The sequence below is a fragment of the Danio rerio genome, chromosome 4 (genome assembly GCF_049306965.1).
Source record: "Danio rerio strain Tuebingen ecotype United States chromosome 4, GRCz12tu, whole genome shotgun sequence".
Lineage (NCBI taxonomy): Eukaryota > Metazoa > Chordata > Actinopteri > Cypriniformes > Danionidae > Danio > Danio rerio.
In genome coordinates, this window is record NC_133179.1 from 4,065,786 (window position 1) to 4,089,988 (window position 24,203).

General features: G+C 34.8%; 1 protein-coding gene across 5 annotated transcripts in view; it reads left to right on the forward strand.

Moving 5' to 3' along the window:
* Nucleotides 1-24,203, forward strand: part of grm8a (glutamate receptor, metabotropic 8a) — a 264,734-nt gene that overhangs the window by 238,531 nt on the left and 2,000 nt on the right. For all 5 annotated transcript variants that reach the window (XM_073946698.1, XM_068219740.2, XM_009300054.5 and 2 more), the window contains 1 exon segment: nucleotides 18,999-19,245. In XM_073946698.1, coding sequence (XP_073802799.1) covers nucleotides 18,999-19,245 — 247 coding nt within the window.

Here is a 24,203-nt window from a genome sequence, read left to right on the forward strand (position 1 = left end):
TGAACTAACTGTAAACGAGATAGAGTTGTCTCAGTGATCCCGAAATATAGTAAATTACAGTAGTCCAATCTAGAAGTAATAAAAGCATGAATTATTTTTTTCAGTATTTTTTCTCGATAGGTTAGGTTTTAATCTGTTTCAATTAATTGTAAATTAAATAGTTTTAGTTGATAACTCTAACTATTTAATTACTATTCTATTACAGTAATAATAAACATCATAATCATAAAAAGACAACAACAACAACAACAACAATAATAATAATAATAATAATAATAATAATAATAATAATAATAATAATAATAATAATAATAATAATAATTAAATAATAATAATAATAAAAATAAATAATGGTAATCATAATAAAAATAATAATGGTAATAATAATAATAATAATAATAATAATAATATACAACAACAACATCAAACTACAATAATAACAATAATAATAATAATAATAATAATAATAATAATAATAATAATATACAACAACAACATCAAACTACAATAATAACAATAATAATAATAATAATAATAATAATAATAATAATAATAATAATACCTTAACTTTTTATTAAATTCTTGTTATTTTTTATATACTAAAGTGTTGTCAAAATATATATTTTCTACACAATATTTAAATAAATCTTTTAAATAATTTTTCAAGACTTTGAAAAATTATTATTATATTATTCTAATTAGGGATGCACAATATATAGAAAATTTATCATTTTTGTAACAATAAGTGTGTGCAATAAATGTATCGCAGAAAATGTGTGATAATTTAAATATATTGTATGCCAATAATAAAATGACAGCCGTTAAGAATTAAAATGGCTGATTTATCTGAGGTTTTTACTCATTTATAGTATTTTAAAGTCTAAATGTTTGCACCTTGATATGTTTTATAGCCTGAGGGGGATTATATTGGACCAGTTTATTTTAGTAGGATCATTAAATATTTTTTTATTGCCATGCTATATCTCAAGAAATATAATTATTGCAACAAAATGTTTTCTTTTCTAACTATCATGCAGCCCTAATTTTAATAACATTATTCAGCTTTTTAAGACGCTACAAACAAATAAATAAAACCGTCCTCATGTGAACTCTAGAAATGTGCTAGCTAAGGCTGCGGGTTGTTATTTGCAATACATCATATCTGCTGTAGACGCACACGTTCATATTCAGGCCTCCCTGCTGCTGTGCGGAATCACACTGAGCCGAATTACCTCAGATTAGATAAGCTTTAGTTACGTTTGGCCCTGCTAATATCCTCATACGTAAAGCTGAAGCCGCCACAAAAGCCAACTGCTCATAATTCATCCTCTCCGGCAGGATGATGTTCGTGCTGCTCCAGAAAGTGTCCGCCCAGGTCTTCAGTTTTGCCGTGCGCTGGGCTATTAATCATAGATAATCTGTGTGCACTGGAAAAATGGCCTGTGCCGCCGTGACTAAAAACCAATGCGGCAGAGGGAAGACGAGGAATAGTTAGCATAACTCAATGGAGAGTCACAACAGCAAACAATAAGCCGAAGATCAGGTCAACTGCAGTCATACAAACAACACATTAGTCTGAAAAGCCATTGGCCCTGCTTGGATCAATGCATTCTTTATTGCTTTTTTTTGTACACCGAGACACAAGTCAGTGGAAATGTTCTCCTGCTTATTCCTAAAAAGGGCTGTCAGTGGTTATTTTTTCAGGGTGCAATAACTAATACATAAGTAATACATAAGTACATTATACATAAGTCATAATAACCTCTATTAGTATTGCATGTAATCAATAATAAGCAATATATTCAAATGTGCATGATTATTAAAGGGATAGTTCACCCAAAAAGGACAATACTGCCATCATTTACTTAACTTTTACGTGTTCTGAACCAGCTATTTTTCTATTGAACACAAAGGAAGATATTTTGAAGAATGTTGTAAACCTGTAACCATTGACTTCAATAGTATTTGTTTTCACATACTGTGGATGTCAATTGCACTGTAAAATAAAGCAGTGCATTTAATTAAATGAAATTAGTTCCTACATTTTTTTTACTGGAAGTTCATTGTTTTTAATAAAAGCAAGTTAGATCAAAATGTGATTAAATGTGATACTCAGCATTGTATTAGGCTGTTCTAACTTAAACTGAATGAGTTCACCCAGCCGTGCAGATTTCAAGTTTCCAGCATGCTTTGAAATTAATTAATAAAAAAATTGTTATTGTGTATTTTTTTTTTTGGTACATGATTAAAATATGGAGACAATTTCTGTAAAAAAAAAACAATTGTAAAAATCTACTATCTAAGATTACAGACCAAGTCAAGTTAACAAAACTAAAATGTCCTAAGTGAATGTGTCTAAATGTGAAGGAAGGAATATATATATATATATATATATATATATATATATATATATATATATATATATATATATATATATATATATATATATATATATATATATATATATATATATATATATATTTATATATATATATATATATATATATATATATATATATATATATATATATATATATATATATATATATATATATATTACTAATAAATTAATACTATATACATTAGATAATTAATTTAAAATTACCTAATGAAATTACGGCAATGGCTTTGCACAGTTCAATTCAGTAAACCTAACAAATCTTTATTTACAGTGTGTTACAAGTTTACAACATTCTTTAATATACATATTTTTGTGTAATAACAACAGCAACAACAACAACAAATTATCAAGCTGGCATGAAATTGTAATTTTTGGGTGTACTATACCTTTAAGCAGATTTTCTTTATAGATAAATTAGCCAAAATATATATAATATATAACTCACACTCAACAGTCTAAAAAATTATTAAATGCCCCTGAGAAGGATGCACTACTATAGAAACAGCATAATTAAGGCATACAAAAAGCATGTTTCAAAGCATATTTATTGTAGTAGACATTAGAAAGTGATTTCAGCACTCTGGACAGCTCCACTGCACTGCTGCATAAGTAGCAGGTTTCAGCACCATGGACAGCGCCACCATTAAATACACCCCATTGATTATGGCACAATGCTGAAAGACAATTTTAAGTCACAATTTTTTTCAAATAAATTATTCTTTAGTATATTTTAACTTTTAGTGATGTACTTATTTTTTTAGTACATTAGCTTGTCTGTCATTAGCACTGTCCTTGGTGCTGAAATCTGCTACTTACCCTATATACAAACTAATAGTGCTGTCTGTGCTTTCATTCCTTGATTCATTTTCCTTCAGCATAGTCGCTGATCATCGAGGCTGCCACAGTGGAATGAATTACCAATTATTCCGACATATGTTTTACACAACGGATGCCCTTCTAGCCGCATCCCAGTCCTGGGAAACACCCACACACATTCACACACACACTCATACGCTATGGCCAGTTTTGTTAGACCTATTCACTTATAGCTTATGTCTTCTTGCTGTGAGGTGACAGTAATAACCACTGAACCATCATGCCGCCCCACAAGTTTCCAACATTCTTAAAAATATTTCCTTTTATTGTCAACAAAGCACTGGTATGGAACAAGTCAAGGGTGAGTAAATGATGACAGAATTTCCCTTTACAATGGGTCACCTGTTCCTTTAAGCAGGTTTCCATTAACAGATAAATTGGCCAAAAAATATGTGTAACTCACACTCAAATGTTCAAAAATAATTACATGCCCTTAAGAAGGATGAAATACTATTGAAACAGCATTATTAAGGCATAATGGTCAACACATATTTATTGTAGTAGACCAGGGGTGCCCAATCCTCTTCCTGGAGATCTACTTTAAGCACCAACCCTGATCAAACACAGGTAAACCAACTAAATAAGATCTGAAGGTGCACTTGATAATTAAAGACAGGTGTATTTGATTAATGTTGTAGCTGAATTCTGTAGGAAAGTACAGAAAAATAGAGAGGGGACAGTAGAAAGTGATTTCAGAACTCTGGACAGCTCAATTGCTGTGCTGTATAAGTAGCATGCTTCAGCACCATGGACAGCGCCATCAATTAAATACTGCCCATTGATTATCACACAGTGTTGAAAGACATTTTTATATCACATATGCTTTGAAATGATAAATTTATCTTATATATAGTTTTTGGTTTTAGTAATGTAGTTATTTTTAACTTTATTAGCAATTGCCTGTCTGTCATTAGCACTGTCCATGGTGCTGAAATCTGCTACTTACCATACTTACAGAATAATAGTGCCGTTTACAGGTCTGAAATTCTGTCCTGTTTGTTAACTATAATACAATTGATATTTAAACATTTTATTTATTTATTTATTTATTTATTTATTTATTTATTTATTTATTTATTTATTTATTTATTTATTTATTTATTATTTACTTTCTTATTTATTCAAGAATTTTTCTAGAAGAAAAACAATAATAATAGTAAATAATAATGTAAACATTTTATTGCTCTGTTAAATATCACTTGAAAATTCCACCAATTTATTACTATTATTATTATTATTGTTATTATTATTATTATTATTATTATTATTATTATTATTATTAATAATGATGATAATGATGATTATTATAATTATTATTAATATTATTCTTAATAATGGAAATAACAATAATATGTATTATTATATTTTTAATTGTTTGCATTTTTATTATTATTATTATTATTATTATTATTTTTATTATTATTATTATTATTATTATTATTATTATTATTATTATTATTATAAATGATGATAATGATGATGATGGTGATTATAATTATTATTAATAATATTCTTATTATTATTAACAATTGCAATAACAATAATATGTATTATTATATTTTTAATTGTTTGCATTTTTATTATTAATATTATTATTATTATTATATGCATTTTTCATATTTATTAATCTTTTATACATATCAAATCTGTGCATTAATGTTAACAAATATAAATATATAATATCCAAAATAACTTTAGTAAATAATTCACAAAGCTCTATTATAATTGCAGTGTGTTTGTATAATAACACAGTCAATACATTGGCATTATGCACAACTCTTATACTAGCTGTTAGTATAACTGCAATGATTTTAATGTGGGAAGTGGATAAATATACCACCCTTCTGCTCAAAATATTTCAAACTGTGTTTGTATATTCTGTGCATACCATAAACAAATCTCTATTGATTAATTTAAATGCAAATTGAATATACAATGAATAAAAGCCATTGGCACCAGGTGTTTGCAGGGCTTGAAAATATGAATAATGGTGGCTTCGGCTGTAAAAAGCCATTATAGCAGCATAGCGGATTATTAGATTTTGATGAAGGATTATAAGCACTAACATTATTTATTTATTTGTTTTAGATTTGAAAACATGTTTAATGCTTCACACTAAGAGCAGGAATGTTTTTTTTCAGGGTTTTCTCATTAAAACACAAACAAATCATGTTAAAAGTCGGTGCTGTTAAAAATAGCTGAAAATAACAGAGGCTTTTATTAAAAAACAGCCACCGAGACATGTTGGAAAGCATTGCTAAAGTGCACACACACACACATTGCACATTAACTTTTCAAAATCATGTTCAATTAGACAAGTTAATGTATACCTTAAATATAATATATTATAAATTTATCATTTACATCTATCAGGGACATTTTGCATTTGGAGTCATTTGGAGTTTTTTCTTTTGTTACCATTAAATGCATGAATGTTTCTCCGGTTTATTAATGCATGTTGGTCTTTAGTGACCTGTGTTTATAACACTAATAGATTTGATGCACATTAGTAATCCCAATTATGCTCTTGTTTCCAAAGTCTGTATAAGACCTCACTTTAAATTAGTGTCATGAGAACCACCAGAGATCACTGGTAAGCATTCATTCTCACATGAACTACAAATCTGCCATGTTATGGACTACAACACCCGTGTCATTTCACACACACACAACAGGTTCCAGATCCAGACTGATTACACACTCACAGCTGAAGCTGCTCACACACTGATTATTTGGACTATTTAAACCCCTCTGTTCCACACACATGGGTGGAGCATTGTTAGGCTGTTGCTGTCTGTACGTAAGCATTTCTCTTTGTTTCTTGTTTTCTCTGTGATCATGACTGGGTGTTGTAGTCCATAACATGGCAGATTTGTAGTTCATGTGAGAATGAATGTTTACCAGCGATCTCTGGTGGTTAGATTGCTGCTAATCATGACAAATAGGTCACGAGTTTAGATGAAGTTGAGTTAATCAAGCTTTTATTACCATACAAGTTAACTATTACTACATGCCTGAATAATAATAAATAGAAATGCTCATTTTTTAGTTTATTAATTATTTAGTAACTCATTCTGAATGATAAAAAACTAGCTAGTTTGTTAATAATGCAATTGTTAATTTAGTAATGCAAAATGAATCATTAACAAAGTATGAAAACAATCATTAAGCACATTATACATATCAAGAACACAGCATTGGCAGCTGTATTTATAAACTGTTTACTAACATCTATTAATGTAGAGTTAATGCTTTTCAAATAATGAACAACTAGTTGCTCATACTTGATAAATGATTCATAGTGTAGTTATAAAGTGTTACCTCAGTTTCTCTATTTATTGAGAGTGACAGCAGTGTCTGACCTTTACCTGCACTTCTATCAGTGTTTTAGCTTTAACATCTGTAGAATGTGTTGCGTTAGCTAGTGAATCCTCCAGCGCTGACATATGTGTGGCTAATCCTGCTTGATTAATTGTCAGGTAACTGCATGCAGTGCGATTAGGTGAACAGATGGATGTCAAGCTCACTTCCATCAGTCTGATAACACACCTGAACAACAGTATCAGCCTCTAAGCACTGCAGCACTGAGAAATGAATCTGGCGTAGAGACAATTTTCGGTTAGGAACTGTTGGTACATTTCACAAATAATTAGTAAGTGCTGCCTGAAATGAGGCGTCAGTAATTCCTGCGTAAACCTTTGCAGATGTGGTACAAATTAGCAAAATGTCCATGAGCAACATCTGTTTTATACCTCAATCTGAGGGGAGGAGGGCAATCTGGCCAGTCACAGCAGAGTAGGGTCATCCGGCCAATCACAGCAGAGCAGGGTCATCTGGCCAATCACAGCAGAGCAGGGTCATCTGGCCAATCACAGCAGAGTAGGGTCATCTGGTCAATCAAAGCAGAGTAGGGCCAATCATAGCAGACTGAGTCCGTTGACTAATTAGAGCAGAGTTGAGCCATCTGACCAATCAGAGCAGAGTGGGGTCATCTGGTAAATCATAACATACTGGGTCAGTTGACCAATCAGAGCAGAGCAACCTGATCAGTCACAATAAACTTAGCTATCTGACCAATCAAAGCAGAGTTGTGTTATCTGGCTAATCACAGCAGACTGGGTCGGTTGAGTAACTTGACCAATCACAATAAGCTAGGCTATCTGACCATCAGAGCAGAGTGTGGTCATCTGGCCAATCACAACAGACTAAGTTTGTTGACCAATCAGAGCAGAGCAACCTGATAAATCACAATAAACCTGGCTATTTGACCAATCAGAACAGAGTTGGACCATTTGACCAATAACAACAGGCTGGGTCAGTTAAATAACTTGACCAATCACAATAAGCTTGGCTGTTTGACCAATCAAAGTAGAGTAGGGCCATCTGGCTTATCACAACACACTAAGTTCATTGACCTCCTTACCCTACACTTCAAAGTGACGTCACCAGCTACATTGAGTGCATTGCGTCTGACATTGCATCACTGAGAGATGCAGTCTCAGCTTAAATTATCAAGGCTGCATCCAGATACTATGAGAGCAATCTGACCAATCACAACAAACTTGGCTTTCTGACCAATCACAACAGACTTCGTCAGCTGAGCAACCCGACCAATCATAATAAGCTTGACTATCTGATCATTGAAAGCAGAGTATGGTCATCTGGCCAATCACGACAGACTGGGTCAGTAGACCAATCAGAGCAGAGAGTAGAGCTATCTGACCTATGACAACACACTGTACCAACTGACAAATCAGAGCAGATTTTCAGGATTTGGGGTTTTGAGAGACTAGATCTTTGAACCAAACACTGCAGTCATAAAAAAGCAACAAATATTAAAAAGTTGTTGACCTTGTGTGGATTTAGCCATGTTGTTTACCCCTGATACCAAAGTAGAAACCTTTAAAATAGCATAATAGAGGCACTTTAAATCACTGGAGGTTAACAAGTCAGAAAACACTTCACAGAAATTACACTCTAGGGTGATATCTGATATAGGCCTATACGTTTTCTCAGAAATATTTTCACTTTTTTTATTTGCAGTCTATTCTGTTCCACCAGATACAGAAGTTTAATGGGTCGTGAACACAATTTGATGTTGATTTAAAAGTCTGAAGTGGTTGAACTGTGAAGTTAAATCTTTCAGACAAAGACCCACCAACACTTTAAGAGTTTTTCCAGTCTGATGCAAATCTCGTCAGGCTTTCTTCTCTCTCTTTGTCACTTTAGTTTTAATGGAGCTCTGTTTTTCAGAGTTGACTTTTAGTGACTGAACCATTTCTGTTCAACAGTTTCCAGTTTTAATTGATTGAGAGTAAATCTGATGCAGATGTTGATGTGTCCGCCAGATGTTGAGAAGGTGCCGCTGTGTTAAAGAATCAATCCTCTGCAGCTGCTGAGGAAACATTGACTATGAGAACAAAAAAGGAAGATTATTTATATATTTGTTTGCTTGTTTGTTCCTGTGCATGCCGTCAGCGACTCGCACACAGTGAAATTGCTTGCTTTCAGACAACTTTGTCACCCGCAGTTTGTGCTTCTAAAGTAAAGTGTGAATGTGAGTGTGTGTGTGTGTGTGTGCGCAAGTGTTGAATTCTGCACGCAATTAAAAGAAATGTCCTGGTGCTTGGAGATGCATGAGTTTATCTGTCATGCAGACTTAGCTAAATTAGATTATATATATATATACAGATCAGACCAATATTATAATTTATATTAATGTAGAAAGTCGGCACGGTGGCTCAGTGGTTAGCACTGTCACCTCACAGCAAGAAGGTTGCTAGATCGAGTCCTGGCTGGGTCAGTTGGCATTTCTGTGTTGAGTTTACATGCTCTCTATGTGTTGGAGTTCCCCCACAGTCCAAACACATGTGCTATAGGTGAATTAAATAGACTAAATTGGTCGTAGTGTATGTGTGAGAATGTGAGTGTGTACGGGTGTTTTTCAGTGCGGGGTTGCAGCTGGAAGGGCATCCGCTGTATTAAACACATGCTGGGTAAGTTCATTCCACTGTGCCGACCTCTGATAAATAAAGGGACTAACCCCTATCTTAACCCACAATACGTTCTGGTCTGTTTCATGTGACGTTTACCGCACATTATCCATTAAGTGAAAGTAAGAAAGTGACTAATACTCCAGTTTTGTAATGAATTCTACATTTACTGTCCTAAACACAGCCCTGCGGCCTGTACTGTTCACACGGGGCAGCGCTCACCGACCCAGAAAATGACATGTGCCTTCACCTGAGAAATAGCCTTTACAAAGCTGTTCAATGAGTTCTGTGAGCCGCGGGCTTTAGAAAGTGAGAACTATTTGAAGTCCAGGCTCACGCGGGATTCTTCAAAACTAATTACGACATGAGGGCATCGAGGAGCTTCATGAAACAACAGCGAATCAGTAGATAGAGGAATGACTGACATGCACAGGGCATTTCTCTCTGTGTGTGTGCATATTGTGTTGTACCAAATGTCCCTACAAGTATAGCAATACCAGTAAATATTATGCACTTTTGAGCATGCCTCACACGGGGGAGACTGATTCATCTGACCACAGTACATGTTTTGACAGTGTGATGGTCCGTTCCAGATGCCTCTGAGCCCAGAGAAGTCGACGGCGCTTCTGGACACTGTTAACATAGGGCTTCCTTTTGGCACAGTATAATTTTGAACTGGCATTTGTGGATGTAAATACATATTGTTGTACTTGACAAAGGTTTGCTTTCAGTAGTCCTGAGCTCTTGTGGAGCTTTTCGATGAATGAGGATTCTTAATGCAGGGCCACCTGAGGGATTAGGGATCACAGTAGTTCAGCGTAGGCTTTAGCTTTTTTCCTTTACACACTGAATTTTTTTTTTATTTTGTTTGCACTGTTGAAGGTGAAATATCCAAATGTTTCTTTGAGGAACTTTGTTTTTAAACATTTCAATAATTTTCTCATGTATTTGTTGGCAAACTGGAAATCATCAGCCCATCTTTGCTCCTAAAGGACTAAACTTTTGTACAAAATCATGATTACAATCACCTGTTGACATCACCTGTTTTAAATCACATAATTATTTAACCAATTTACCTGATTACTAGCCCTAAACTGCTTCTGTCTTAACTGTTTTGGAGTGTGAAATACAAGTCAAAGTCAATTTGGAAATCACTACTTTCTTTCTGTTATTGGTGTTATTTCCATATAACAGTAAACGTGAAGTGAAGAGCGGGGGGGTTGGGGGTTAGGATAGATGGGGGGGGGGGGGGGGGCTGCGCGCTAACTGAAGAGTGGGAATGAAGATGGTTGCGCGTTGGTTTCGGTGTGCGTGGGGACTGTGCTAAAAAGCTGAGGAGGGTGGGGACGGACGTTGGGGTGGAATTTGGGGAGTTTTCCGGGAGACAGAGCAATATGGGAGATGGCCAGGAGATGGGTCTGAAATACGGGAGACTTTCAGGGAAAAATGGGAGTGTTGGCACGTATGGCCCAAACTCGGTTCTGGAGGGTCGGTGTCCTGCGGATTTTAGCTCCAACTTGCCTCAACACACCTGCAAGGATGTTTTTTAGAAAGCCTAGTAAGAGCTTGATTAGCTAGCCCAGGTGTGTCTAATTGGGGATGGAACTAAACTTTGCAGGACACCGGCCCTCCAGGACCGAGTTTGGACTTGCCTGCATTAAGGTAAACAATGTTTACTGGTGACTATACTAAAATCATCATATAATACCTTATCTGTGTAAATGGACATTTGATTACAATTGATTATATCTGTCTGTACAGTAGAAACATCAGATATGGGAGGTCCCTATAACGATAGCTGTATGTGCAGTCGTGTGTGTGTGTGTGTGTGTGTGTGTGTGTGTGTGTGTGTGTGTGTGTGTGTGCGCGTGTACTCGTGAGATCCACTCTTGGATCACGCAGCTACAGTAATTCAGATTTGATTGCAATCTCTGGTTGTGTTTTGGTGGGTGGAGATGAAACAGATGAGCAATAAAGCAACAGCACCTCCTCAGCAATAACACAAGAGCTCTGATCCAAAACACACGCACATATACAGCCTTTTAAAGAAAACTCAAGACTTATGATCTGATATCACAGTTCTGCTTTCCCTGGCGTGTTTTCAGAGCTGAACTCATTTAAATGTAAACCACATGAGAAAAAGCATCAGGTTTGTCATTGTGATATTCAATAAAAGTGCACACACACACACACACACACACACACACACACACACACACACACACACACACACACACACACACACACACACACACACACACACACACACACACACAATGCTCTCAGAAATGTAGCCAAGCAGTTTCACTCCAAATTTGGAAAATATTTGATATATTCGACAAATATTAGGTCAAATATGACCTTAAAAATGTATTTTAATATTTATTTATTTATTATATATTTATTTAATGTATACACAAAATATGTTTTTATGCATAAATGGTATATATTTTATTTGTGAATAAAATATAGATAGATTGACTAGATTATGGATACTTACAATAAATAAATAAATAAATATATATATATATATATATATATATATATATATATATATATATATATATATATATATATATATATATATATATATATATAAATATAATATTTGTATAACTGCATATATTATAGAATACCTCAAACGTAAGTGAATTCCTTAAAGTCATAGCATTTTTATTATTATTATTATTTTGTTCTGGCTTCAAAATCCATTAAAGAACAGTGTAATTTAGACCATATAAGAGCAGCTGTAGGAGACCTGGAGAGTTCCTGAGGCGCTTTTGGGTAATGGTTATGTGAATGAGGGCTCAGTGTGACAGCATTCATACATTCACATGTAATCGCTCCTTTATGTCGCCTCAGTGCTTCAGAAATCACAATGTCTTGATCTGATATTTTATTCGTAATTATTCTGCTGGCTCATAAACTGTATGACTGATTCTGTTACAAGCCTGCTGGGAAAATGTTTTAAAAGCCTTTGAGGTTTAAGCTGACCTCTGTTTGCTGAGGACTTTCCATTATTATTATAACTTAAACAGCTTAAGGGGGTCATTTCACCAGGAATCAAATTTCCGCTGATTGAAAGTGTTTGATGCATTAAAGAACTTTCAGAGCTGGAAAAGCCTAAAATAGCTGGAGAAATGAATGAACTTGCAGGAAATTGACTCGCACTTTTAAAACGCCTACAAGGGAGAGTTTCTTAAATGTACAAAAAAGGTCAGAAACACTAAAGTTTTAGTTCAGAAATTTTTTTAAAGACATTTATTGATTTGAGAAAAATGTGATGTTGTTATAAATGTTTGGATGCAATTTTAGATAATGAGATGAAATAAAAACATTTAGGAAAATTAATAAAATATTTAATTTTACTAAAATGTTTTTAGAAATGATTTTAATATTGATTTGCTGCTCAAAAACATTTATTTATTATTATTTTCAGTCTTGATAATTTCAGACGGATGGATGAATGATGAAGGAATGAATAGATGGATACATGGATGAAGGATGGATGGATGGATGGATGGATGGATAGATGGATGGATGAAGGATGGATGATGAATGGATGGATAGATGGATGGATTGAAGGAGAGATGGATGGATGATACTGTAGATGGACGCAAGATAAAAAGATGTGTGTGCAGTACGGACGGATGGTTGAATAAAAGAAGGATGGATAAATGGATGGACAGAAAGACAGACGGATGGATGGATATATAGATGTATGACTTGAAAGAGAGATGGATGGATGATATGAAGATGGATGTACAGACAGATGGATCAGTGAAAGAAGGATGGGTGATGGACAGATAAGTGCAAGATAGAAAGATAAGTGGGCAGACGGATGGATGGATAAATGGATCGACAGAAAGACAAACATATGGATAGAAAGATGTAAATTGAAGGAGCAATTGAAGGATGATATGAAGATGGATGTACAGACAGATGGACAGATGGATGAACAAAAAGAAGGATGGATGGACAGATGGATGGATGCAAGATAGAAAGATGGGTGTGCAGACAGATGGATGGTTGAATGAAAGAATGATGGATAAATGGACGGACAGAAAGACAGATGGATGGATGGATGGATAGAAGATAGAAAAATGGATAGACTGACAGACAATGATGGATGAATGAAAGATGGATAGGTGGATTGGGGGATAAATGGAGTGATTGGTGGATTAGAGGATGGATATTTGGATAGATAGATGAATGAATGAAAGAAGTATAGAGGGATGTATGGAAGGACAGATGGATGGAAAGGCTAACAGATAAATGGATGAATGGATGAATGGATGGATGATAGATAGATAGATAGATATATAGATAGATAGATAGATAGATAGATAGATAGATAGATAGATAGATAGATAGATAGATAGATAGATAGATAGATAGATGGATGGATGGATGGATGGATGGATGGATGGATGGATGGATGGATAGATAGATAGATAGATAGATAGATAGATAGATAGATAGATAGATAGATAGATAGATAGATAGATAGATAGATAGATAGATAGATAGATAGATAGATAGATAGATAGATAGATAGATAGATAGATAGAGCATACATGGATAAACGGAAAGATGGATGGATGGACATATGGTTTGAAAAATAGTTGGATGGGTGGATGGATAGATGAATGAAAGAAAGAAAAATGAATAGATGTATGGTTGAACGGATGGATGGACAGCTGGAGGTATGGATTTATGGATGGATGGATGGAATAGTGTATTAAAGAAGGATGGATGGATGGACGGATAGATATATTGATGTGTAGACAGTTCAAAGAAAGAAGGAAAGATGGAGGGATTGGTGAATGCATGGAAGGATGTATTGATGGATGAAAGAAAGAAGGGTGAATTGGTGGATGGATGGATAGATGGGTGGACAGATAGACAGATAGACAGATGGACAGCTGAATGAAAGCAGGAATGAGTGGGGACAGATGATAGGATGGTAAGGATGTGTGTATGTATAGATGTGTGAATCCTCCAGTGCAGTGCAGTGTGTGCCCGTGCGTGCGTGTGTGTGTGTGTAGGTCTCCGCTGATGGCTTCACAGCAGTATGAAGTTCTAACAGTTTAAGCCGTGGCTGATGTGTCTCTGTCTGTCTGAGCCTCTGCTCATAATGCAGCATTATTTCTCCGATCGATATGTTATATTCCCACTGATGGGAGACGATGGCAGATATTCTGTAGCTTTTCCTGAAAAACAGACGTTGGTAGCTGGAGTCGGAGAGAAGTTTGCTGATTATATTTAATGAGCAGTGTTTCCTCTGACGGGTATTAATGGGCTGGATGTTCGTCTGAGGTGATGTCTTTGATCTAGAGACAAATTAACGCTCAGCTATATGTAGCTTTTAGTGGAAAATCTCCTATGTGTGTCCGATCGATATCTGTAGAGCTCGTCTCTGGTGATTACACGCAATTTCCCACCTTAGAAAGGTAGAATATCCACATTCACTGCTTGAAATATATTGTGGAGTGTGTGTGTGTGTGTGTGTGTGTTGACTGAAATTGTAGTGTCTGGATCATGTTCACATTCAGATGTTTAAGGGGATAATTTTGTTTAATGATTTTGATGAGAGTCTATTTACAGCTGTGTCTTTGCATTTGTGGTTTATGGTTGTGTTTGAGTATGAGGGTATGTTTTGTTTTATTCTGAACTGTAATATATAATGACAGAAGGTCAAGACAACAAGCACAGTGGGTATGGAAAGTATTCTGACCCCCTTAAATGTGTTACTGTTTGTTATACTGCATTTGCTAAAATCATTCAAGTGTATTTGTTCCTCTTTGATAAACACACAGCATCTCATATTGACAGAAAAACACAGAATTGTTGACATTTTTGCAGATTTATTACAAAATGAAAACTGAAATATCACATGGTCCTTAGTATTCAGACCCTTTGTTCTGTATCCGCTTGTTAAGTGTGACGTCTTAATCTGCTTCAGGGTCCAAGCGCTATATTAAACTGTATAGGGACTCTCAACAATGGGTAACAATAAGCATTTACAAAGCAATGTAATACTTTTAAACATCACAATCATGATATATACATCCATGCCTAATATCCGATGGCCAGGATGTGATGAATTTTTTATAAATGGTTAAATTATTAGTGTTTGTGATGCAGCAGAGACTGATGTGTACAGCGTGGTTTTATGTAAAATGCACTTTAATGCGTGATATGACTAAAAATTGGTCATAAACTAATATATTTTCACTTCAAATGCTTGGACCCAGAAACAGTATTTGGTATGTCATGACTTGACAATCGCACATAGAAGAAGCACCCGTTTGATATAATACAGTCATAAGTCTTTTGGGGAAAGATGTGGATGTGGATTTGGGGATGCTCTGAATACTTCCTGTACCCACTGTTTTTATGTTAATCAGGTTTCTAACTTATTTTTTTTTTAAGTTATAAAAAATTGAACTATTATTATTTTTAGACATTTTGGTTTGATTTATGTAAGTTGAGGTGACTAGAAGGGTTCATTTGATTCAACTAACACAATTAAAGCAGAAGTATTTTTTTACATTATATGAGCCACTGATCTCATTCATTTACAGCATTTTTTAACCTAAAATAACCAAAAAATGCCGTGTTTTTCAGATGATTTTATTCATTTTTAAGACAACACAAGTTATGAAATCAATATTTGTCTGATAAAGTTTAGTCTCAATTAATAAAAATGTTGTAAATATGATTGTTAAAACAATATTTAATTTTCAATGTTTTTATTTAATTTAAAGGCATTGTTATTATTATTATTATTATTATTAACATATGTATTACATTCGTGTTTAAATATTATTTATTTATTTATTTATTTTGAATTAGATTTTTTTTTTCAATAGATTAACATGGATCATTTGACAATTTCGTCTTTCACAATACTTTTCACTTCATCATTGTTGTATAAACACACCCTAACTAGCATTTTCTGATTGCAAATATTCTCTACACCATTATTATTATTATTATTATTATTATTATTATTATTATTATTATTATTATTATTATTATTATTATTATTATTATTACTATTATTATTACTACTATTATTATTATTATTATTATTATTATTATTATTATTATTATTATCATCAATCATCACTACTACTGCTACTAATAAAAAATAATAAAAATAATAATAATAATAATAATATAGGGCTGGGCGATTAATCGAAAAGTAATCGAAATCGACATTCAGATCCTATAATCTTCTTATTTCTATTTTGCAGCCACACCTGATCTCTGGTCAAGTAAGACGATAGACTCATTTTTGAGCCTTACTTTGCACAACTTTGACGATGATTGGAAGCTGCGCAAGAGGTGCCTTTAGATGGCATGTAAAACTTGTCAGTGAACTATGAGGGCAAAAAATTAAATTAACAAACAAAATAATCCTTCAGTAATCATAATCGAGTTAAAATATTCAATTAATGTATATTTTGATTTTAGGCCAAATCGCCCAGCCCTATAATAATAACAGATATGTTGTACTCGCCTTTGAATGTTCATTCATTCATTCATTCATTCATTCATTCATTCATTCATTCATTCATTCATTTATCTTGTATTAACATATGTATTAACAGGGATCACTTTGACAATGTTGTTGTCTGTCAGAATTCTTTTCACTACATCATCGTTGAAGGTAGCAACATCCCTAACCTGATTTCACCAAGTACTGTAGGACATGTTCCTGGATGAACATCTATGTTGACCCTGGAACAACATTTCAACCAGCCAATCAGACTTAAGAGATATGTTTACTGTTTATGTTCAGGCTCACGGTTAGGTTCATGCACTTCTATGATTGTTATTCAACTGTTATTCCCCTCTGATTTGGGGAATCATTTACAGTTATGGTTGGGTTTAGAAATAGGGAATACAAAAATGATGTTCCAGGATCAACATCGATGTTAATCCAGGACTGCAAAATCATGACATGAGTACAAACATCACTAGCATTTTCCGATTTCAGATCCTCTACAGCATTATTAATTATCATACGGTATATGACTCTATTCTGTGTTTTCAGCCTCAGCTTCAGTTATCATGTCTCCTCCTCCAGCTCATATTTTCTGATCTTTCCACCAGTTTGCAGTCGCTCTTTAAATGTCACTAAGCATTTCCCCCAAGCGGATCTTTTGCAGACTCAAACTCAGTGATCATGACTCTCTGACCGGAGCTTTTCATTACTGGATGTTCACGCTCCGGCATTAGCATTCCTGCTATTATCTGTAGCGTGTCTCTCCATCTGCCAGCAGAAGCTCTCTGTGATTTTTTACCCCCTGCTGGAGACAAAGATACACATGAGTGCTTAGCCTTTGAGGATTCTGTGCGTGTGTGTGTGTGTGAGCGTGCATGTGTGTCTGTGTGTGTGCGCACATGTCTGTTAATTGAGTAAGAGCTTTCATTTTTAAATTCTAATTAAGGAAAGTTGTAAATCTGTCTCTGAGTGTGAGCATGTGTCCTTATCAGACGCTAATTATGCTTCCAGCATCTGAGAAGACTTGATGTGCGTGTGTATGTGTGTGTGTGTGTGTGTGTGTGTGTGCGTGTGTGTGTGTAGGTCTGTGAAACCTTGTCAGAATGCCTGGTGAATAACAAACTCATGAGTGTTCTTTGATGCATGTTTATCTGTTTCTTTATTTAATTATTTATTCTTGGTGAGAACTTATTAAGCAAGAGCTACACTTTTCTCACTCCACATTTGCAGCTTATTAATGAATTTGAAGCATTGTGCTGAACCTGATACCAGGACTCGACCATAAAGCAAAAACCAACCAAAAACATCGATGAAAATAAAAATCATATTAGGGTGGCACAGTGGGTAGTGCTGTCACCTCAATGCAAGAAGGTCGCTGCTTCGAGCCTCGGCTGGGTTAGTTTGCATTTCTGTGTGGAGTTTGCTCGTTCTCCCAGTGTTGTCGTGTGTTTCCTCTAAAGACATGCACTATAGGTGAATTGGGAAAGCTAAAATTGTCCGTAGTGTATATGTGTGAATGAGTGTGTATGGGTGTTTGCTAGTGATAGATTGCAGTTGGAAGAGAATCCACTGCGTAAAACATATGCTGGATAAGATGGCGGTTCATTCCGCTGTGGCACCCCCAGATTAATAAAGCAACTAGGTCTAAAAGAAAATGAATGAATGAATGAATGAATGAATGAATGTATATATTCAATGTATATATATATGTATACATATATATATGAATGTATATATATATGTTGTGGAATATTTATATATGTTTAAGGAATTTAATAAAGATAATAAAACAAATACTTTAGTATTTTTAAAATAAGAATAATAATACATTTTATTTGTAATGTGCTTTTCTTAGACTCGAAGCGGTATAATTAGGTTAAAGTTAGTGTAATTAGAAGAGACAAGTCACTGAATAACAGGGGTTTGTTCTGTAGACAATCCAAAATAAATATTGCTTAAGGGGGCTAATAATATTGACCTTAAAATGTTGTTTTAAAAATTAAAAACTGCTTTTATTCTAGCCTAAATTTAACAAATAAGACTTTCTCCAGAAGAAAAAAATATTATCAGACATACTGTGAAAATTTTCTGAATCTGTTAAACATCATTTACGAAATATTTGAAAATGAAAAAAAAAAAAAAGGAGAGCTTATAATTCCTAGGGCTAGTCCTTCTCTGTCTGATCATTTCTCTCTTACTGTGTTGTTTTCAGATGTACATCCAGACCACGACCCTCACTATCTCCCTCAGTCTGAGTGCGTCTGTGTCTCTGGGGATGCTCTACATGCCCAAAGTCTACGTCATTATCTTCCACCCGGAGCAGAACGTTCCCAAACGCAAGCGCAGCTTCAAGGCCATTGTCACCGCCGCCACCATGTCTGGAAAACTGGTGCAGAAGGGCAGTGATCGACCCAATGGAGAGGTCAAGACTGAGCTGTGCGAGAGCATGGAGACCAACAGTGAGTACTGCGCACCACATTAGGGCTGAGGAATTCAAGTTCACTTTAAAGGGAAGATTTCAAAGTATTTAATTCCCAGATAACAACTGATCAAACTAATAACACAGGCTCATCCGTGTACTACAATTCATCTTAACTGGTGAATGTATTCATATACATATTTATATGTTTCATATGTCACTGTTTTTGGCTGTTTGGCGCCATCTTGTGACCAAATAATAAATAGGTTAATGTATGCTGCATTCAGCCCTATTAGATGTGTGCATACTTTACATTCGTTCATCCATTCATTCATTTATTTTCCTTCTTATTTTGAATCCAGTCGCATTTATTGACACTAATGACATTTTAAAGACGAAAATCAAGTGTAAAGTGTGTTAAGCTTGTATAACCACTTCAAAAGTCCAGTCCCGTCATAATGTCTTAAACATGCCTAAAATGTGACTTTAAGTAAGTTTAAGACAATAAGTATCAGAATATGGAATGCTACATATTCCTAACCTGATTTCACCAAGTAGGACATGTTCTTGGATTAACATTTACAACCCGGGCTCATTGTGGAAACGTAGCCCCGTGGACGTTTTTGCGGACCGCGATTTACGTCCCGGCAGGTACGTCTTGGAGCGGGGGTTTTTTTCGCGGGTCCGCGAGAGGCCGCTGTGCGAGCTTTTTCGCGTCTCGGGCGCCTCTCGGGAGCGCGCGCCGTTCGTGCCCGCGCCGTTCTCGCGCGAAAAACCGCGGGATCGGCCGACTCGGCCGCCCTCCTCTTCCTCCTCCTCCTCCTCCTCCTTCCCTAAACCCGAGCGACGGTTCGCAAAAGCCGTCCAGAAAAAAAAAAAGCAAAAGCCCTCGTCTTCGATTTCGACCGCGTTTTCGGATCCCAACGCGTTCTCGCCCTTATTTTTCGGATTCCGTTTTTCGTCTAACCTGATTTTCGGAACCTGCTGTTCCCCGGACTCGATTCTGGTCGCCGTCCTCCTCCTCCGGGCCCTCCGCTCCGCCGACGCAACACTCTGAGCTAAGCGGACAAACTGATTGCATTGGGAAAGCCCTCTATTCGGAGGCGAGCTGTCGGCCGGCGAGCGCGAAGAGGAGGGGCGGAGCGGCGACACACCGCCCCCCAGCGTTCGCTCGAAAAAAACTAAACGCGTCCTTACGTACCTCCGGCCACGTAAATCGCGGTCTCCAGAAACGTCCGCGGGACTACATTTCCAGAATGAGCTTGGGTTGAACATTTATGTTGATCCTAGACCAACATTACAAACAGAATTAAGCGATAGGGTTTATGTTTAGGCTTTCAGATAGGTTTATGCACTTCTACATGATTGTTATCCAACTATTATTCCTTCTGGTTTTGGGAAATTTATGGTTATGGTTGGGTTTAGGAGTAGGGAATAGGTATGATTACAAAAATGATGCTCCAGGATCAACATAGATGTTCATCCAGAATCGAATCGTACTTGGAAAAATCATGACATGCTGCTATGTAAAGACAGCTATGTCATATTAATACAGATGATGTCACTGGATATGATGTTCATCCTGATGGTCAAAGACAGACTTAACCTTGATTATTTAGAGCCAGGAGAACACCTAATATTGGACGTCATTTGAGAATAAGTTGCATTGAAAGGACACTAAAAGCATGACATTTTTCCCCCATCCAATTTCCATTGCTTTATAGGATGAGTAGTTCATTTGTTAGCTTACAAAAGAACTCAATTTGTAACTTCTCTCATTTTCAAATCGTTTTCTTTTGCTTTAAACCGAAAGCTGTGATTCATCTCAGAGCTGGCTGGGTTAGTTCAAGGCTTATTGAAGTTTTTTTTGGTGGAAAATTAATAGGAAATATGCTTTGATAATCGCTGGTTGCTCTATCCTTGGTTAGCATCACATTTCAATCCAGATGTTTGGTAAACATTCCAGCTGTATACCGAGAACAGCTGTTTATACAGGACGCGGAAACCAAACACAAGTCTTGCTAAAAGCCCGAAAGTTTCCAGCTGAGATGTTTTGCCGGAGGTTGACAAATAAACTGAAGTGTGACATCAATGTTCTGGCTGTGATTAGCATATCCGACTAGCTGCCTTATTTGCCTCCTTGATACATTTTTTTTTTTTTTTTTGGCTCTTTCTGATTGAATTTTTTATTTATTTTTTTGTTCTCTAAAAGTGCCGGATTATGGGAGTGTTGAAAATTTAATCACTCAGAAGTGATGAGAGGCTTTGAGGGGATAGAAGCCCATTTTAAGTCATCAAGCCAATTACTTTGTTCAGAGCTGCGGGTGATGCTGAAACATTAAAGCGCGGCGTCAAGACCACCCAAAAAACTTTCACAGACTCAATTAGACAAGTTTTTATTTTATTTGAGGCTTGGTGTTTTGGCTAGACTTTTACTTAATGGAGAGACTAAAAAGGAAAGGATTTGGAGGAAAGAGTGCACTGTGAAAATGCAGGGTTTAACACAATTCATTCATGTTGCACCATGCCTAATCAATTTAAGTTTACACATTTAAGTGGATTGAATATAAAACAATTAAGTTGTCAAAAAAGAATCTCAAGAATTGTGTTGTTTCAGCTTGTTTTAAATAAGTGGCATAAACAAGCAACATTTTTTTGTTTTGTTTTTTGAGTGTGGGTCGAAAACATTTAAAAGCAAAAATAAAACCTTTAACCTTAAAAGTTTTAGTTACACAATTTGACGGTTTTTTTTTGCTACAACTTGGTTGTTTTATGTTCAATTTGCTTAAATTTGAAAGAGTAAGATGTCATTGTATTCCCTCATAATGTCCAACAATAATAAATAGTGTAAATTTTTACAGCGTATTTGTTGTCAGAATCAAAACAAGTGTTCATCCTTAATGTGATACACTAGAAAAATCTACTTTTTTTTGGAGACAACTTCATTGTTTTATATTTATTCCTTTATTCATTTTCCTTCGGCTTAGTCTCTACTTCAGAGGTCGCCACAGCAGAATGAAGCACCAACTATTCCAGCTTATGTTTACTGCAGCAGATGCCAGCAACCTTCTTGCTGTGAGGCGACAGTGCTAACCACTGAGCCTGCATGCTGCCCTGTTTTATAATCTATCCACCTAAATTTGTAAAAACAATTAGGTTAACTTAATCAATTTGTGCTGGGTCAACGTGAAGGAGCAAACACTCACTAAAATTTCCCGCACACACATTTTAATTCTGCCATTATTTGCTCAACTTTTACTTGTTTCTAAACTTTATGAGTTACTTTTTTTACAGTGTAAAAAAACTGAAAAACCTGTAACCATTGACTTTTTTTTTGTGTCAATGGTTACAGGTTTTCAGCATGCTTTAGTATATATTATTTTGTGTTTTCAACAAAAGAATGAAACACACAAAGACTTGATGGTGACTAAATAATGAGTACATCTTAATGTTTGGGTGAACTATCCCATCAATTAGAAGTTGTCTACAGATCTGAAATTAATTATCAAGTGAACAACATTGATTCACTATCTCAAATGATTCATTTAAAATCAATGCATAATTCATTTAACAGGCTTAAATTATGACTCATAGTGTGAACCAGTACATGAACACTTTTCCCAGCAACATATTTAGACAGTTTTTTCAGTTTTTATTCATTCATTCATTCATTCATTCATTCATTCATTCATTCATTCGTTCGTTCAAGAGTGCATGGATTTGTTCTTTAGTGTTTGCACTTACAGCAATGAAAATTAATCCACACTGAACTGAACTTAACTGAACTTAAACTCTGAAATCTGGACTGGCACTGTTTTAATTTACTAGAACTTCTGTTATAAGCTGCTTTGATACAATCTACATTGTAAAAGTGCTATAAAAATCAAGATGAACTGAACTGAATTGAATTGAACTGATTTCATTCATTCATGTCCATTAAGGCTGTTTTAACACATGAACCAAACCAACAACTAAACACAAAGTTAAGACCGTCAATCATAAGAAGCATTGCAATTTTCTGTACAGCATCACATATAATGTAGATTTCTGCACAAAGTCTGCTTTTATAAATAGGTTGAATTAATGCAGACCTATGCGGGTTTAGCTAAAGTATACACAAGACCTCAGTGTTAACATCAGCTCTGCCTTTAAAGGCTTATCAGTAATTGTAAAAAAAAAAAAAAAAATCAGTTTCCCCATCGAGAAAATAAATCGAGTTTTCACTCCTGCACCCCTGCTGCTCTCTGTTTTTCTTAATTAAAAGTTGTGTCTACAAATCTACCGAATCTATTGAGGCTGTTTGTTTAAGGGAGAAACTTTAGAGAACAGAAAATAAGGACGGACTGTTTCCTCAGATGATTACAAGACTGATTTATCCAGCAGAAAAACAACACCACTGAGATGAGAAAGTGTTTATCTCCACTTTTTAAAAATGAAACTCTTTATTGGCATTGAAGATTCTTTTCGAAGCCTAAACATACAGTATGCGTGGAGTTTTTAAAAATGTTCCTCACACCAAAACAAAAAAAATGTTTTATTTTGTACAACAAGTTTTAACCATTTGTATTTATTTATTTATTTATTAGTTTATTAGTTTATTTATTTATTTATTTATTTTGAATTATTATTATTTTTTATTTATTTATTTATAATTATTTAATAAATGCCTTTATTTTTGTATTTATTTATATTTATTTATTTAATTTTTGGTCTTTTTGCTGCTCAAAAACCACTGATTTGATAGAATATAACTGAATAATTAAAAAAAAATTATAATTCTTACCCTAACCTAAGCAACTTTAACTTGATAGTATATAAAAAAAATCATAAAGTTTTAAAAAAAAGCTTGACAAATTTTAACATAACCTTTTATTTATTTAACTTTTCTATTCAAAATTGGAAACCTCACAAACACCGGTTAAAATATTATCTATTATTATTAGTATATATAAAATATTATTATTAAAATAATTATGTATTTAAATAAGTTATACAGCT